General features: G+C 32.7%; 4 protein-coding genes across 9 annotated transcripts; 3 read left to right on the top strand and 1 right to left on the bottom strand.

The window, feature by feature from the left end:
- Positions 1–209: 209 nt before the first annotated feature.
- On the bottom strand, positions 210–2122 carry LOC112783455 (HMG1/2-like protein). 4 transcript variants are annotated; one of them, XM_025826414.3, is made up of 8 exons: positions 1799–2122; positions 1549–1682; positions 1254–1352; positions 1113–1167; positions 950–994; positions 740–820; positions 591–665; positions 210–485 (listed from the first exon to the last, which is right to left on the bottom strand). In XM_025826414.3, exons 2-8 carry the CDS (start codon positions 1587–1589, stop codon positions 465–467), a joined length of 417 nt encoding a protein of 138 aa, XP_025682199.1. In that variant the 5' UTR covers positions 1590–1682; positions 1799–2122; the 3' UTR covers positions 210–464. The 4 variants fall into 4 exon arrangements, with proteins under 4 accessions (XP_025682199.1, XP_025682197.1, XP_072086165.1 ...); XM_025826412.3 differs by having other exon boundaries at positions 1110–1167; XM_072230064.1 differs by having other exon boundaries at positions 1549–1679; positions 1799–2120.
- A 185-nt stretch (positions 2123–2307) lies between these two features.
- Positions 2308–6097, top strand: LOC112784878 (protein GET1). Its single transcript, XM_025828213.3, has 7 exons — positions 2308–2637; positions 3105–3184; positions 3711–3781; positions 4758–4816; positions 4901–4982; positions 5254–5303; positions 5641–6097. The coding sequence occupies exons 1-7, from the start codon at positions 2524–2526 to the stop codon at positions 5713–5715; spliced, it is 531 nt and encodes a 176-aa protein (XP_025683998.1). The 5' UTR covers positions 2308–2523; the 3' UTR covers positions 5716–6097.
- Positions 6098–7598: 1501 nt separating this feature from the next.
- Positions 7599–9698, top strand: LOC112782893 (uncharacterized). 2 transcript variants are annotated; one of them, XM_025825548.3, is made up of 2 exons: positions 7599–7891; positions 8717–9698. In XM_025825548.3, the coding sequence occupies exons 1-2, from the start codon at positions 7875–7877 to the stop codon at positions 9495–9497; spliced, it is 798 nt and encodes a 265-aa protein (XP_025681333.1). In that variant the 5' UTR covers positions 7599–7874; the 3' UTR covers positions 9498–9698. The 2 variants fall into 2 exon arrangements, with proteins under 2 accessions (XP_025681333.1, XP_025681334.1); XM_025825549.3 differs by having other exon boundaries at positions 7601–7891; positions 8806–9698.
- Positions 9699–12846: 3148 nt separating this feature from the next.
- LOC112784633 (protein RKD5) lies at positions 12847–17428 on the top strand. 2 transcript variants are annotated; one of them, XM_025827908.3, is made up of 5 exons: positions 12847–13142; positions 13353–13605; positions 15094–15332; positions 15843–16057; positions 16696–17428. In XM_025827908.3, exons 1-5 carry the CDS (start codon positions 13088–13090, stop codon positions 16936–16938), a joined length of 1005 nt encoding a protein of 334 aa, XP_025683693.1. In that variant the 5' UTR covers positions 12847–13087; the 3' UTR covers positions 16939–17428. The 2 variants fall into 2 exon arrangements, with proteins under 2 accessions (XP_025683693.1, XP_025683692.1); XM_025827907.3 differs by having other exon boundaries at positions 12868–13142; positions 15837–16057.
- The last annotated feature ends 461 nt before the right edge of the window (positions 17429–17889 follow it).

A 17889-nucleotide genomic window follows, 5' to 3' on the forward strand; every position in this document is an offset into this window, starting at 1 on the left:
CCGAAGGACAAAAGAACCATCTTGTGTGGAATCCTTGCGAGTATATGAAATTTTCAATTCTAAATAGTAAAATTAAAATGTAGTTCAAACTTCAGTTACTTCCATTTCAGTTTTCAGTTTTCACTGTGCTAAATTGGCGGCCTTTCACTGTGACAACAAACTAAATTAACTCAGGAAATTCAGAAAATTGATCGGCAAGAGAAAAAGTATAATAGAGAAACCAAGTATGTGATTGAAGATACTAGAGAGGTTAACTATAAGTACATAATCATGATACTATTAACCCTAATTAACATCATTCACTAATCTAAACCTAAAGAGAGAACATAACAAGAATTAAAAAGCTAATAATAAGCAAGATATTGGAATTGGGTAAGAATCCTATCGAATACTAAATAGAACCCTAATTATCCGAAAATGCTTCTCCCATTTCCATGTTAAGCTTCCCGTGTTACCAAGCAAATTCACTCATCATCATCATCATCCTACAGCAGCAGAGAACAAAATCATAATTAATACCAACCAAGGAAACATGTAAAAGCCATTAAAATTAAAGTACAAAAAGCAATCAGCATATATATTGATTCCACCTCATCATCATCATCATCATTTACTTCAGACTTTGACTTGTCAGATTCATCTTCCTCAGAAGCACCCTTACTCTCCTGAATACATAAAAACCAATCAATTACAAGGATTATTAAAATAGAAGTGTGACTACTAAAAATTATGTAGTTACCTGTTTTTTGTTGTAGGCTTGCATAGTCCTTTCATACTCCTCTTTCTTTTTCTCTGCCTTAGCCTGGTAGGGAGCTTTATCCTAAACCACAAGGTAATCAACAAATTAGGACCATAAAATATAAAAATACAATTACAAAAATAACAGAAAAAATCAATTACCAATCATAGAATAGCATCAAAAAGAGAAATTCAGAGTTAAAGTACTCACAGCATCAGACATTGATTTCCACCTGTCACCACCAGCCTTGCCAACCTAATTGAATTGAAGCAGCAACGGCAAAACAAGTTAAAATTCAAATAATTTGAAAACTCATTCAACATTTTTTAAAACAAGTACTGAACATAATTCCACGTAAATAAACACTCACAACTGCAACGGATTTGTTGTTTGGGTGCTCCTTCTTGTACTGTTCTCTGAACTCAGACCTGCAAAACGAAAACAAATCGATCTCAGCCAAAAACAGTTAAATCTCTAACACAAGCAAAGTAGCTAAACAATTTGGAAAACATACATGAAAACGAAGAAAGCGCTGGGAGGCCTCTTAGGCTTGTTAGGATCCTTAGCTTTCTTAGCCTGCTTCCTTCCCGTTCCAGCGCCCTTGCGCTTCAACCTGAAACCACACGTGACCGAGAAAATCACAAAATTTTCAGAAATCTATGTCGAAACAGCAAACTTCATACCACTAGAAATCAGATCTGAAAACAGAAGTTCCAGTATCGCAAAATACAATTTCGAAAACCTAGCATATCAAAGAGTGAAAACCAACTGAACAAATCCTTATTCAAAAAAAAAAAAAAAAAACTCACCGGTTATCAGCAGCTTTCGCGTCGGCTTTAACCTTCGGCATAGCGAATCGTGAAGACTCGAAATCGAACGAAGAACGAGTTGCGAAATCGCAGACTCAGTCCGAGTCAGAGCCGCAAGGGTTTCCGAGTCACTACTAAACGAAAAAAAAATAACAAATAAATAATAATAATAATAAACAAAGGCTCTCGAATAATTCTAGAGAGCGAAAACGAAAGCGAAATGGAAAGAGAGAAAGGAGAAAACACGAACGTGATTTCGTGAGAGAGTGCGTAGTGTTGTGTTGCGTTGTGAGAAAGAAGGGTTTGGGCGCGAGAATAAGAAGCCTGAGAGGGTAGGGGCAACGAAGAGAAAACGCTAACACAAAATTTTGGAATCGCGGAACATAAAATAAAATTGAAGTTTTGGGTTTACGCGGGATCTCTGAGATCTTCTGCCACGTCATCGATCCCCGTTATGCGAAATCATTGGCTCCCGATCCGCTTGTGCTTCCTCTGTGTGTGTGTTTTGGGCGGACGCCGAATCCATTTGGGAGAAAATAGCACTATTGCGTTGTGCTTTGAATGTTTGTGACGCGTGCTGTTAGGCGAGGGAAATTACCAGTTTGGGGTTTTTGGGGTTTGAGAATTTACCAAGTTGCCACGGGATAATGAGCAACGCGCCCACGCGAAGTTGACGTGTAGATATTCTGCCCCTTCCAAGGTCATGTTCGTAAATTCACCTTACAGATATTTCATAGCCTTTTTTAGGCTTATTACTTTATTAGAGTAGTAGAGTTAAAAAGGTCCAAGGTCAACGATTGTTGCTGCTGGATTTTTATTGGGCTTACTTTAAACTTTTTTGGAAAATTAAACGAAACTAGGCCCAAGTGACAGAAAAGTTTAACAATAAACAAAAAATTAAAACAAAAACACAGAAGAAGAAAGGATCGAAGTGAAAGAGCGGAAGCGTTTTTGTGATCGGAATCGAAGACGAAGATGATGGAAGCGGAAGCAAGTGAAGAACGACGAAGGTCGATAGCAGCACCTTTCATATTCTTCATCATTTTCGCTTTTCATTTCGGATCAAATTGGATCGAACGCCACAAAAAGGTTCTTCTCTCCATTTACGCTAATAATAATGCTTTCGGAGAAATAATTCTCGATTGGAATTTTTTTACGTTTAGCGATGATATATCTCATGCATAGTCCAGCTGAATAAAATGTCGTGCATGCTCTGTTCTGTTGTAAATTAAATAGGAAGAAGAATAACTTAATAGTATTGATATTGTTATGTTTATAGTTCTAGAGGTTATATGTCTCTAAGAATATATGAACTTAAATTTATCAGTTGTCAATCTTGTGCATTGTTGTTATGAAAATATTGTGCTGATTTGGATTATCTTTTAATGGGAACAACTACAATTGAGCTAAGCTCAATTCTATCTAACATGATTTTGAACTTTTCATGAGACATAGTGGACACTATTTTCGAATGCTTATCAGTTAGCATTATTTTCTGTTGGTAAGATATGTTGATTGCAACATTAAATTCCTTTGTTCGTATGCTTTTGCTGCAGAGTCGATCCGAGCAAGAAAAAGAGAACCAGATGCGAGCACAAATAAAACAACTTCTGAGGGAAGCAAGTACACTGTCACAGTAAGTAACTCATGCATTGGCCGTTGTCTCCACTATTGAAAGGAATTGATCATTGATAGAATTGAAATGATATATGTGGTATTTTATATTTGTTGTTTCTTGCATTGAAACATTTTTATTTGGCGCTTTAGGACTCAAGATTGAGTTGCTCAGCCATTCAGACTTGCTATTATATGATTGAAAGTGAAACTTTATTTATACTTGGTTTCTTTTCTTATGTGCTTGCTTAGTTTATGGCCATTGTAAGTGGAAGGGTAAATCTATCGTTTTGCCAGTATGTTCTCTGTGCCCTATGTTATAGATATTTTCGCTTTAAAAGTGAATGTTATAATAAGAATATTGAAACAAAATATATTGAAGTGGACAAGGGCCAATATGATAAAGAAATGTCTATATCATTGGCAACTGCCATAGATATTTCATTGCAACATCAGAAATTCATTGATCTAAATCTAATATAGGCTTAATTTCATATGTGTTCTTTTGTGATAGAATGTGTACATGAACCCATTGTTTGTCCTCTCAGGCCAGCCACCTTTGCCCAGGCAGCAAAACTCAGAAGACAAGCAGCTGCTAAAGAGAGAGAACTTGCTAAGTGTGAGTTATATCTTGCTGCAATTCATTTTTGATGTTGTATTTTATGCAGATGTAGATTGAGTGATTGACACAATGAAGAGCTATAATGTTAAATCTTTGAACTTCTACATCGAAATAAAGAAAATTATAGTTCTAAATATGTTCTTAAATTTTGGAAGCAACAAGTAGTAACTGAAAATGAGAAGGCTGTATGCTGTAATTATTCAAGTTGTTCAATTTAAACAATATGTTGCTGAAAAATTGAAACAAGGTCATCTAAATAAATATACACTTTTTCATATATAAAATAAAAGGTATGATTTTAAACTCATTAAATGTGTACTCTTTTGTATTACAGTATTTTTATAATAGATGCTAAGGAGTTAAAGATAATTTTTATATCCTTTCCATTTTTATATCAACTTCTTTTTTCTCTGTTGTTTCATATCTTTTTGCTGGATTTTCTGTGTTTTGGGAGGATTTTCTTTGCCCTTTCATGATGTATGATGTATGTCGCATAGCACAACAGAAGAAAGGGAACAATAAGAATTTTTTGAGTGATTGTGAAAGGAATGCAGGACAGTATAAAAAAGTGGTAAACAAAACTCTAGTTCCAGAATCCCATTTTCAAATTCTAATATTGAAGTACTTTACAATTCTTAGATAAACCACAGCCTGATTGTCGAGCAATCAAGTTATTGTAAAATCCCTGCTAATCCCAACAATTGAAATATCAAACAATTGTCCCCCCTGTAAAATACCTGAAAGTGTGCAATTAATGATATCTTCTCAGTAATGTAGTCACATAATCCGTTATGCATAAAATAGTGGAAATTCTTGTGCATGTATACTGTAAAACTGCCGTAGGTGTTTCCTACTTCATAAATCTAGCATTTATATTCATTTTTCATTTCAACATCTTTACGTATTATTTCGGTGGATAGTTTCTTGTTCATGTAGATTGAAAGATTATAATTTATTTTATATTAATCTGCAGGTCAAAATTTACAGAACAAGGATAATGCATTGTATTCAAAAGTTCTGCTCATCGCAAGGGTATTTTCAAATCAATATTTGTTTTGTAGTTTGTTTATTTTATTTCTGTATGCTGATAAAATACTATCTGGATATGCTGTGTAGGTTTTAACATATTTCGTTCTGCTTATCTGGTTTTGGAGTGTTCCTGTGGCTACCATATCTCAACAACTTGTGCAACCATTTGGTAAATGCAATTACGATTATTGCTTCAAATTTTCTAGGTTATAATATGGCATTATTGCCCATTTGTGTTTTGTTTATAAAAAAAGGAATAAGACCTAGAAGGTTTATTAGCTTTTCATGTGAAAAAATCAAATTCGGCTTTCTTATTTTTCTTGGATTTCTGATATTCTTTCCCAAGGATGTCATAGCTGACAACTTTCCTACCTCATCTTTTATTAATAGCAAAAGTACATAACACTAAGGTTTTGTTTTGTGTTCTGAACTTTTTTCAGGAAGATTATTATCTTGGAGGACTGGTGGGTTTCAAAATGGCAATGTTATTGTAAGTAATTGCGAGTATCTTTCCTTACATGCATATTTCTTCAAATGAAGTGATATTTTAAGGCAATGCAAAGGAGAAAATCGATATCAGCTTTATACTTTGCATTTGCATGGGTTAGGGTACTTCAAAATCCAAATAATTTTGGTACACATTTTGCAGTAATTTTTTACTTTGGGGTATGTTTGATTAAAAGGTTAAAGTGTAGGAGATTTAACTTTACAATTTACCTATTTACGTGGCGTATGATACAATGCAATCGTGTTGTCTACACTATGCATTCTACTAGCAGTTGGTTTCTAAATGTAATTGCCAACTTTCTTTTTAAATATCGTTGCAGATTGGGATTATACCTTGGCTAATAGTATCTACCAGGGTTAGCAAAGTTATTTGTAGACTCGTCTATTTTAAATAGATTTTTGCGATCTTCAACTACAATGCTGGAAAATCACAAGCTCCCTTGACTAGTATCATGGATCTGAAAATGGAAAGAATGAAAAGTTAATAGATTTGTACACCATGACTGGGCTCCCTTTTTCTTTTCTTTTTTTCCAACATTGGATGGTCAGTTGTAAGCAAAGTTATCAAACTCTAAGACTTAACTTGTAAATTCTTTAGTTTCCAAATTCGGTTTATGAGCTTATAGGTTGATTTTTATGATTTCCACTAGTTTAGAAACTTTATTTTGATAACCTTGGCTGTAAGTATTCCATTTCTTTTGCTTTTGAGCAGAGGCCACTGAGTAAGATCCATTCTGCATTTGCATGTTATATGATAGCCATTACCTTGCTGGGTTCTTTTTGTTTCTTCTTGTATCTTAGACCTTATCAAGGAATTTTGTCATTTGATTCATCTTGAATTGCAATTTGCAAAAGCTTCAGTGGCATTCTGTTCTGTTCACTCCAGCCGGATTAGCAATCATTTTACGCAGTTACAAGATGTGTTAAGATGCTGTTATCATATAGAACAGTTTAAAGATACTTTTTCACCAACAGGTTCAGCAATGTCCTTTTGATGCTTAGAGTTTCTTAGAATTTAGCTAATATCTTAAGTGCAGTGTTTGGCTCATATCCCTATGATAAAGTGTTCTTTTGAAGGACTGACTAGTAGATACTTGACAAGCTTATTCCTATAATTTTTAAAAGTGTTTGTCTAACTTATTAAAATGGATTAAAAATTAATATTTAATTTTAAAAATATAAAAATAGATAATTATTAAATATTCAAAATTTGTCGTAAAAAGTAAGTTACACATCAAGTTATAAGCATCATATCATTTACCACTTGACAAATAACAATTGACATCATATGCCACTTGACAAATGACAATTGACATCATATGATTAAACCAGTTTCAATCTATGTGCATATGATAGTCTCTCGGATGTATTTCATATCACTAAACGAAACACTAAATTCAGGTGTGTAATTGAAGTACTATAATCTCTCGGATGTATTTCATATCACTAGTTTAACCATGATAGTTTTTTTTTTTCGTTTTACCCAAGATATGAAGACTCGAACTCGCAACTTCTTAGATGAGTATGGGAAAATTATGCCGTTTGAGCTATTACTCATTGGCAATCATGATAGTTTCTATTACAATATGTATATAAAATATAAGATATGGAGATACTATAATTTATAGAAGTGTTTGTGCTTTATAAACTAATAGAATAGTAAATATTCTAGTTAAGTTTTTTAGAAGGATGATTCAAGAATTTGGGACAAATATCTTGATGGAATCATGAAAGGATTCAATCTTGGAGTTGGATAGAATGTTTCTTATTAGAAAGAATTAAATAAATTAAACAAGAGTGGTTCACAATTTCAATGGCTCAATTGGCTATGTGAAAGGGTGTTGGAGTAAGAGGTACTTTAAAGCGAAAAAAATAAAATAAAAATAACATATTAAATAGACTAACTACTATTAATTTAAGAGCAATGCTAGGGCCAGCAACATTTGTGATTGGTAGCCATCAACTAGCCATCAATAATGATTTGATGGTGTGAGATTGGTGTGAGATTTCATCCAATGGCTCACTTTTTTATATACTGGCCAAAATGCAATAAAATTGCTTGCTCCCTAAACTTTTCCTTAATTTATAGTTGTTTAATTTTTTTTATCATGTGTGAGACTATAAATTTTATTATTTCAATTTAATAATGATTAGATTTTTACTTATTTTAAATTTTTTATTTTAAAAAAATTTGATCCAGAGTAGAATATTTAAAAAATAAAAAAATTAAAAAAAAAAGATCCAAACCAATAAATAACTTCCAAATCAACCACAGAAAATATTAATAATAAAAACAAAATAACATAAGCATAACGAACACACAAACACAATAAAAAACTCTCCGGGGAAGGGTGCGCAGTGTTCCACCACGAAGAAGCTCGTTAACGTTATTGTAACCCTAACTAGGGTTTCTTTTTTCTTTCTCGCGTTCCATTTTCTTTTTGGATTCTTCATTGGATTTGGGGATTTTCGTCCAATCGCAGCACTGGATCCGTATCGTTTTCCTCCGTCAACCGACCCTCCCTTTGCTCGATCGTTCGGCGATCTCGGTAACATGTACGGTCCGAGAGGGTAAGGCTGCCATAACTTTATCACTTTTTGTTTCCGTCTCTATTTGATTCGAATTTCCGTTTATTGTACCATTATGCTGAGCTCAAATTCCTTTTTTTTCTGCTCGATTTTGTTCTCTGTGTGTTTTTTTTTTATTGTTTTGATATTAATCTGGAGTTAGGTTTCTGGTGGCGATGCTTATCTGATTTGAGGTTGTGTTTTTGTGCATCTGAGTTTTGAAAAGGAAAAGATCATTCTTTTAAGTTTTTTGCAGTGATATTCTTATCAATTTTTTTTTTTTTAATTAGAGGGAAGAGTGGCTGTGTTAAATGAGAGAAGTAGTTTTATTTACATGTGAGCTAGAATCTGATAGAGGAGTGGATTTTGGCTATGTATATCAATTTTACGTATAGAGCTATGTTTTTTGGATAATCTATATCCCATGTGCTGATTTAATTTACCTATGTATTTTGTGATTCTTACTGAAAAATTAATAGGGAATAACCGACCCTTTTTTGTTTGTGTTGATTTTATATACATCTTTGATTAGCTCCCTTTGGCTTTGTTAGTTTAAGGGTAGGTATCTCTACTGTTAACTTTGAGTCGCATTCTCTGAAAGATATATGTTTGTGGACCTTTTATTGGTAATAGTGTGTTCTATTGGTATAGCTAGTTGATATATAGTTACTGCCTTCTATATTGTTTGGTTTTGGGAGTTTTAATCAATATGATATATTTTATTACATTAGGAATTAGAATTAGGTGCCAGGGAAAGTGTGGGTTGGGTTTGGCTTTATTAACATGTTGAGTGGGGGATTTTTTTTTTATGGGTATGGAAATTTGAAGGGCAATGTTGGGAAGCGGGGGGGTTTCGGACGGGTACGAGGTTGGCTCAAAGAGACAAAGAATGATGGAATCCAATCCATACTTCGCAGTGAGCAGCGGAACAGGCAGCTTTCAACCCTATGGATACGGTGGTGGCTTCCAGCCCCCTCCTCCATTTCCTGTGGTTCGTCTCAGGGGACTTCCATTCAACTGCACTGACATTGACATCCTGAAGTTCTTTGCTGGACTGACCATTGTGGATGTGTTGCTTGTCAACAAGAGTGGACGATTCTCAGGAGAGGCCTTTGTAGTCTTTGCAGGAGCAATGCAGGTTGAATTTGCTCTACAGAGAGACCGGCAGAACATGGGTCGCAGATATGTGGAAGTCTTCAGGTGCAAGAAGCAAGATTACTACAATGCTGTTGCATCTGAGGTCAATTATGAAGGAATATACGATAATGACTACCATGGAAGCCCTCCTCCATCTCGGACCAAAAGGTTCAGCGATAAAGATCAGATGGAGTACACTGAGATATTGAAGATGCGTGGACTTCCATTTTCAGCTACTAAAGCTCAAATTATTGATTTTTTTAAAGATTTCAAGCTGATAGAAGATAGGGTACACATTGCTTGTCGCCCAGATGGAAAAGCTACTGGAGAGGCTTATGTGGAGTTTGTTTCCCCCGACGAGGCCAAGAGAGCAATGTGCAAGGATAAAATGACAATTGGATCAAGGTACGTGGAGTTGTTTCCTTCGACAACAGATGAAGCTAGGCGGGCAGAGTCAAGATCAAGGCAGTAACAGATATACACTTCTGCTAGGGACTGTGTATCTTACTTTAGGTCCTGAAACATTGTTATATTTTCTGGTACTATTACTACACTGTTTAGTTTTAGATTATGGTGCTTATGGTATTAGTTCAACTTGCTAGCTAATATTTCAATGTCTCTGAATTGCATGCATTAATTTATGATTAATAGATAAGATCCTTAACAGTGGTCATTAGTGGACTGTTCTCTAGAATTAAACAGTTTAGTTGTGTATGTCACAATCAAGATTTTGATTGGAACTATATGCCTGCCTGCCTCACAGACTGGCCATCGACCAAAACTTACTTCGATCTGCATGTGGCTCGACGAATGTGGTGCAGTAGTGTGCCATTATACAGACCAAAACTTACTTCGATCTGCATGTGGCTCGACGAATGTGGTGCAGTAGTGTGCCATTTTACAGAACCCATGTTAACCTAACTGTTTCATGAGTTTTGCTTAGGCCTGCCCAATAAAAAAGGGCTCACATGCTAATTACCAGTTTGGTTTTTCTTTTTATTTAGTGTCCTTTTAAGATATTTTGAACTGAATAGTGAAATCAGGAATGGGCTTATCGACATCGATAATCCTGTCTTAATGTTGAAACTACTGAAAATAGAAATCGAAATCGAAGTGGTTGTAAACCTTGTGTATGCACCAATATCTCACTGCTGGAATTACTGTCACTAGTTACTAGCTGGGGGAGAATTTATGTTTTACATAAAAATAGTTGTTTCCAAAGTACATTATAGCCTCAAACAGATTCTTCAAAGATTGTGACCTAACTTGCTGTCAACCCTCAACTGAATTCAGGTCCGTTTGGGAAGTTTCAAAAGTAATTTTTTTGAGTTTTTGACTTATGAAAAGTAGTAGTATTAATGTTTTTGTAATTTTTTAAGAAGCTATTTAGGAGCTTATAAAGAAGTTAAAAAAATGACTTCTCTCATAATATTACTATTTTTTATTACATTTCTATAAAATAAGTACTTCTAAAACTAAAAATTCAAATACAAAATAATTTATTTATAAGTTATTTTTAATATAGTCATTTGTTGGTTAAACTATTTTTTCAAAAGTAACTTAATTAAGTTGTTTACCGAAACTGTTTTAACTTGATGAATTAAGGGGATTAAATGTGAGTTTGATTGGATCAAACGATGCATAAAAGGACTCTAGTAGAGTTTTTTTTTTTTTTTAAGGAAACTTTTTTTTAAAGGGGGATATTCATCATTCAAAATAGGAAACTAGGAATTTGATAACAAAAACGCATATATTTAACAAAGGTTGGGTCTCTAAGTACTATAATTATACACTCAGAAATTTTTTGGGGGTTCTGTTGGTAATTTAGAGTTCAAGAGGGTATAATGTATTTATTTTGGCCGAAGTGCTCCTCAACCAAGTTTTAGGAGTTAGTTTGTACAATCCAAACTTGATGCCAGTTAAGGAGATTTTGTGAAGTGCAACTAAATCTCCATAAAGCGCAGATAGATGTAACAAATTTGTCTTCTTGAGGTCTGACTTGTGGAAACGAACAAAACAATTTAGATAGTGAATTTGATCCAATTAAACACTTATATGAGGAGATTGATAAATGTTGATTTATTCCATCAATTTTTACCCAACTTTAAAAACAAAAATTCTTTTAAATTAAATAAAAAAATTGAGTTCCATTCTAACCTCTATCTCCCTCAATTAGTCTATTCCCCAACCCCTCTTCCAAAAAAAAAAAAAAAAAAAAACCCTCCAAAACCCCTAAACCATAAAACAAAAAGCTTAGATTATTCATTTGACCAACTTAAACATTTAGACTAAGGGTTGTACAAGTAATATTTTATTATATTTAGATGACTCACTTTGTTAGCTCACACATTTGCTTCGATTTTGAGGTTTTTTTTATTGTCGAATCATTTATATCATAACCACTTTTTATACAAAAAATTGTTTTATAGAGTTTAGAAATTATTCATTATATATTTGCATATATTTATATATTTTTTTTATAAAATTCTCATTAGAATAATCAATTATCAAAATAAATGTGAATGAGAGATCAATTGTGTTTCTAGTTTCTGCAAGGATAAATAATTTTTTTGTATTTATATAGTATAATTATATTTTTAACCTTTTAATAAATAATTTATTCTTTATTTTTATTTTCGGTAATATTAGAAAAACAAAAAACAGTCGGCCTAAACAGTTTAAATTTGTCTTATTTAATATTTATTTATTATAAAGTATATTAAATAAAATTAAAAATAATAAATTTTGACAGTTTTTTATTAATATTTTTTATTATCAAATATTTTCGTATTTTCAAACAAAAAGGAATGTAAATGAATAAAACTGCTCCGTATCTGAATTAAAATAGAGGATCTAAACACAACACATAAAATGGAAAACAATAAATGAAAATAAGTGAAAGATAATAAAAAAAAAATCCTAAAAGGATAGAAAGGATAACCAAAACAAGAAAGTACATCAATAAAATGCATGTGACCAAAAACCAAAAGAATTTAGATTGTACGTTTGACCAACTTAAAGGATAGGATTATACAATTAATTATATGTTTTTAAATAAAAAATGTTAATAATATTAGGAAGATAAAAAAAAATCCGTTAATTCATGAATATTAAATTTGACAAATTTTAATTGTTTTTGATTAATTTTTTTTAATCAAATATTTTTGAAAAAATTTAATATACATACTAAAAAAATTACTAAATTAACCATTATGTATTTATCTATTTATTTATATATTATTTATTCTATTATATATTTTATATAAATAATTAATTTTATGAATAGTTTTTTGGTCTTCATGTAATATGATTTGTATTAAATTTACATGACTCTTTAATTTATATGATTCGCTTACTTGCATAGCACTTATATTGTATTGAAGCTACTAAGTAGAAATTATTAAATAATCTAATATATTTAACTAAATTATTATTTAACGATTCTTAATTATTATCTTAGTTATCTTTTTTATCAGTGAATATTTTTATAAATTTTTTATAATAGTTTAGTCGACACAATTTTATACCTTATTTTATATGAAGTTAACTTTGATTTATTTAACTAATTTTTCTTTAGATAAAAAATTGATAATAAAAGAACCAATTCAAATTCGGATCTAAACACACAAATAAATAAATAAAAAAATAAAAGATGAAAAAAATCAATTTCACTTACATCTATATTTTTTTATAATAAATATCATTTTAATATTTTTCAATAATTAAATATATATTTTGTTTTATTAATTAAAAGTTAATTTAAATATATATTTAATTAATAATAATTATATTTTTATATTGGTATCAAGCGTGTTTGATATATGAAGGTATTTTAAAAAAAAAAAAAAACACTAACAACAAAACTAAAAAAAAAAAAAAAAATCCTTCGACATGATCCTAAAAGTGATATAAAATGACCAAACAACACAGACAAGAAGATCATGCACCTGCAAACAAACTCCAAAACCTCGTCTTTTGTCTCGTTGTTTCTCCCTTTTATCACCACAACGACACTGTTCTTGCTTCGTACCCAATAGTGATGGTAGCATCTTCAACCTCGCCATGAAGAACACCTTGCTCACCACCCTCCTAGTCTTCAAGAACACCATTAGAGAAGGTAACCACCTCAACCCCACCATGCACTTCACCTTTCATATTATAGATTCTCAACTTTCATGCCTCATTTTCATATAAAGCTTCCTTTTTCCCTCCATTTCATTGGGAAAAAATCGATTTTTTATTGATGGGGTTGTGCAAAATTGAGGTTTTTCTTAATTTTTTTCTGTTTAAATTTTTGGGGTTTTTTTTTTTGAGTAAATTTTTGCAGAGTTGATCAGGAGTGTGCATGTATACCAAATAAAGGATGGGAAAGTAAGGGAAGTTGAAAGAGAGTTTGTGTTCTCAGAGAGTGGCTCCTATGGCGAAATGAGGTCCACACCAATCCTCAGATTGCAGAAGAAGCTTTGTGTTGCTGAAGTTTCTGAAGGGTACCAAAATGGAGTGTGGCTTTGTATCTTTTCCTTTCATAGAGATCACAAGCCTCAATTTTCCAGCATTCCAAACTTGCTTTTGCTCTCCAGGTATACATATAGATAATATCTGCTCAAGTCCCTATCTAAAGTTGATGAAACTTTTTGTATCTGTTCTTAGATTGTGTATTTGCTTTTGGTCATGATTATTGCTATATTATGAAATGCCTTAAGATAGAAAATACAGAGGCATGAGACTGAGACCAGAGAATATATTTGTGTCACTGTCTCAATTCCCCTGGTCCCCAACTTTTGGATGGATACCAAATTAGGCATATTTTGTCTTAGGACAGCGACATTATGCATTTTCTATGTCTATCTGCATATCCTTCTTTAAAAGTATGAAACAGGGCTATTAGTTCTCACAATTTATATCTTGCTTGGTCCTAAAATGTGAGAGAGAGGGGGAAGGGGGAAGGGGGTTCCTTTTTAAGTTAGATAGCTTAGTCCTTGTCATAATGATTGGAATTGGTTAGGCATGGCACTGAGAATGCTCAGAAACCACGTTTTGAGTAGGGTTCGATCTGAATTTCAACTTAATCCAATATGTTAAGCGAAATTGCATTGAGTCACATTTTGACATGATTTTCAGTCTCACCTCTCACACCATGAATTGATCCAAAGTTAAAAGATTGTTATATTTCTTTTCCCTGGTAAACCAAACCAAGATTTGCGAAATCGGTACCAAATGTGGAACTAGCTATAGTACTATTACGAGATTTCTTTAGTGGCATGGAGGCTATTTGGTGATAGTGGAATACTTATGCTATCATGAAAAAAAATAAGCTTTTCAAATTTCCAGTCCCCCTCTTGGCTTCTTGTTTCTGGATTTTTCTGATTGTCTTGTGAAAATAACGGAAGGGTACCAAAAGCGAAAAGTCGAAAACATCTGTGAAAATGATTCGTGTTTCAATAAAAAATATATTTTCAGTTGACTTCTTTTGCAGAACCAACATAATATGTTTGCTTATTCATTTGCTGAATTGGATACAGATTTTACTATTGTCATCTTTATGTGACTGGTCTATCAAGGAATAAACGATATGGTCTAATTTACAGTTTTGGGTTTGGGGGCATAGGGGAATCAATAAAAGGTAAAGAGAAGGGAATGGAGTTGTACAATTCCCTTCCAATCTCCACTCATAAAAATGACAACTTTTCTTTTTGGTTACGAAGTGGAGTATGAGCAATAGTAAATTGAAAAATCATTATCATGAAATGTTAAACAACACTAGAGAAAGTATTATTCACAATTTCTTCTTATTAACATCCATTAATGGGGAACTTTTGCCTTACAATCCCTCTCCTACCCTCTCCTTAAAACTGGCATTTACTCGAAGAGTCATACATATCATGCCAGGCATGGCATTATTTGTAAAATGATTGATTTTGTGTTTTGAATTTCACTTGTGCTTCACGTCAAGTGAAAGTACCAACTTAATTAATAGCATTGTTGATTTGTTCAAATCATTATGCCTCCTCCAATTGATAGAATGTTTTGTTTCCAATTGTTTTTAACTGTCTGTAATGAACTTTCAGAAACCTGAAGCTTCGGACAATCCCAACCTTGCTGAGAGACCTCCGTGTGATATACAAATTGGAAAAAGACAAAGATGTTCTATCAGACTCCACAGGGGAAGAACGCCAAGGAAACAACAAAGATTCCCAACCATTGAGAAAAGTGGTTCCCGTGTTAACTCAAGACCTGAATTTTCTTCCTTATGAAGATGACATGTCCGAATCACCGGACAACAAGCTAGATGTCCAAGCCTTGCCAGGTTTACTCTCAATTACTCTCAATAATCTAATGACACAAACTATTTAGCATGAAATGATTTAGCAGTTATTGACATAATCAATCTTCCAATCCGCAAATTCACCGTGTTACAATATGTCCTAATTTTGACTGTCACAGCAATATTGTTTTTTTGTTTCGTAACTGGATTCTATAGTTTTGTAACTTGTGAATACTTTTTAATCAAATCCAGAAAGTCTTTGTAATGAAACGCATACGGAGTTCCCTCCTTTTTCACATATCGTGCGATTAATTTAAATTTTGTATATTGTATGCTTCTGAATTTGAAGGTACATTGCAACTTTGTGCTCTGTGTTAACTTAAGTAAATTTCTGCCAAGTGGTCTCTGATTATCTGTATGTATTGTGCGGAGGAGAGGACACCGAATTAAAACGGAATAAATTCTCTCAACATGTGTTAGTAGTCTTTCTAATGTTGTTAGGCATGCCATATGTAAAGATTAACAGCTACTAATTGAGGTCAACAGATGCAGATTCTGCAGAAAAGAAAAAACGTGCATCCAGTGACCGGGTAGCAAAAATAACGTTATCAGAGTTAGTCAAGTATTTTGATATACCGATTGTAGAAGCGTCAAGAAGGCTAAATGTTGGACTAACAGTTCTGAAGAGGAAATGCAGAGAATTCGGTATTCCTCGCTGGCCTCATAGGAAGATCAAATCACTTGACAGTCTCATTCATGAAATTCAGGTCAGTTTCTTACTGTCCCTTTCCTATTACAAATACTATTCAATGAAGAGCACTTTGGTGAAAGCAAGTAATAGTACTTTGAATTGAAGCATTTAAATTTTGGAGTAATCTCCCAATCTCGTCCATGAACAAAACCTCAGGGACCAAGTAGTACCTCAATCTTAAAGTGGCAAATTTGTCTCTCATTGTACATATACGAATTTCGTACGGAAGACCTAAATTAACACCCTTTTCCAAATGGTGAGGAAAAAATTTGTCATTTATGAATTTTAGGGAGACTTTATCCTCTTTATTTATTTATTTATTATTAATTTGTCAAGATTTCGCCTAGAAAATGAAGTGGTTTCAGCCATTTCTTAATGCCTACTATTATCAAATTTGCATCACTTTGTGGTTGTGGTCCATTCAAATCTAACCAGCTGTATCATATTGCTTCTTAATCATTGTGAACTATACACTATAAGTCAATAAGTGGGGTTGCTGCTTTTCTTTTTCATGTTTTATTGGTTTCTTACTGCACCATTCCTACCCATGCTTTTGATATTTTGGTAGTTTTAAATACAGCATTTGGGAGGTTTATTCTTGCATTTATGCTTCACTATTGTTGAGTGGCTCTCGAACATAAACCGAATTTGTAGGAAGAAGCAAACAACCAAGAATCAGATGACAAGGCTGCAGCATTGGCGGCAATAGAGAAACGAAGGATGTTGGAGAGCGAAAAGGAAAACATAGAAAGGAAACCATTCATGGACATACAAAGTGAGACCAAGAAGTTGAGGCAGGACATCTTCAAGAGAAGGCATCGAGCGCGAGCTCAGGTCAAACTTAATTCGACTGTCTCCAGCAGCAGCAGTAGCAACAAAACTACCATTGAAACTTGAAGGTTTCATATTGAAAATTATGCATCTCAAGGTTCTAAATTATAATTTTAGTCCACATTGGAAGTACTACTCTTTGAGGACTTCATACCCTTTTCTCTCCTATAAATGCTTTTTATTTAGCCTTAAGAATTTTCTCTGTATTCACCTTTCTTAGTTAGAAATTCAGGTGAATCTTTTTTATTTGAACCAGCAACTAGGCTGTGTTGGAATTTTCCTTTAAAACATTTTTCTATAGAACTATGCCTTTAGACTATTTACCTTTGTTTTTTATGTTAGGTGCCATTGCAAAATGCAAAATTATTATAAATTTGACTTTTTTTTTGAGTCCTCTCAAAAAAGTTGTATAGTATTCTGCAGAGTTTTGGATTGGATAAGGTAGTTAGGTAAAATTATTATATCTTAAAACTCATGATTTAAGAATTTGGCTCTCAATTTGTATATTTGGAACACCAACCATTCCCCATTATATTATTCAGTTATGTTAGATGCACTTATTTTGTAAATGGGATTAACTTATGTCCAATGATAAATGATGAATAAATTAACAGTGTCTCATGTAAAATGAGTAAATAATAAATATTTATATTATTAATAATTATTAATTTATTTGTCTAATGTCTATTGAAGTCAAAAAGGCTACCACATGATTTATTTCATATAGTTGAGAAAGCATATAATATGGGTGCAGCATTTGATGTGCCATGGTCCACTAACTTTTGACAAATTAAATTTTTGTCAAAGTACTGCCACTGCTTTTCTCACCTTTGATTTTATTTTATTTTATTTTTTGCTATTGCTTGAAACTAGTTTGATACTTATTTGTTTCTTTTAAACAAGAAATGAACTTTGTTTATTATAAATTATGGAAAAGAAAATAAATTGAGTAATGTTTAATTTGATAGTGGATTGATTCAACTTAAATATTAGATAATAGGTAACATTTTAGATGCA

The sequence above is a fragment of the Arachis hypogaea genome, chromosome 20, assembly GCF_003086295.3.
Source record: "Arachis hypogaea cultivar Tifrunner chromosome 20, arahy.Tifrunner.gnm2.J5K5, whole genome shotgun sequence".
NCBI classification, from domain to species: domain Eukaryota; kingdom Viridiplantae; phylum Streptophyta; class Magnoliopsida; order Fabales; family Fabaceae; genus Arachis; species Arachis hypogaea.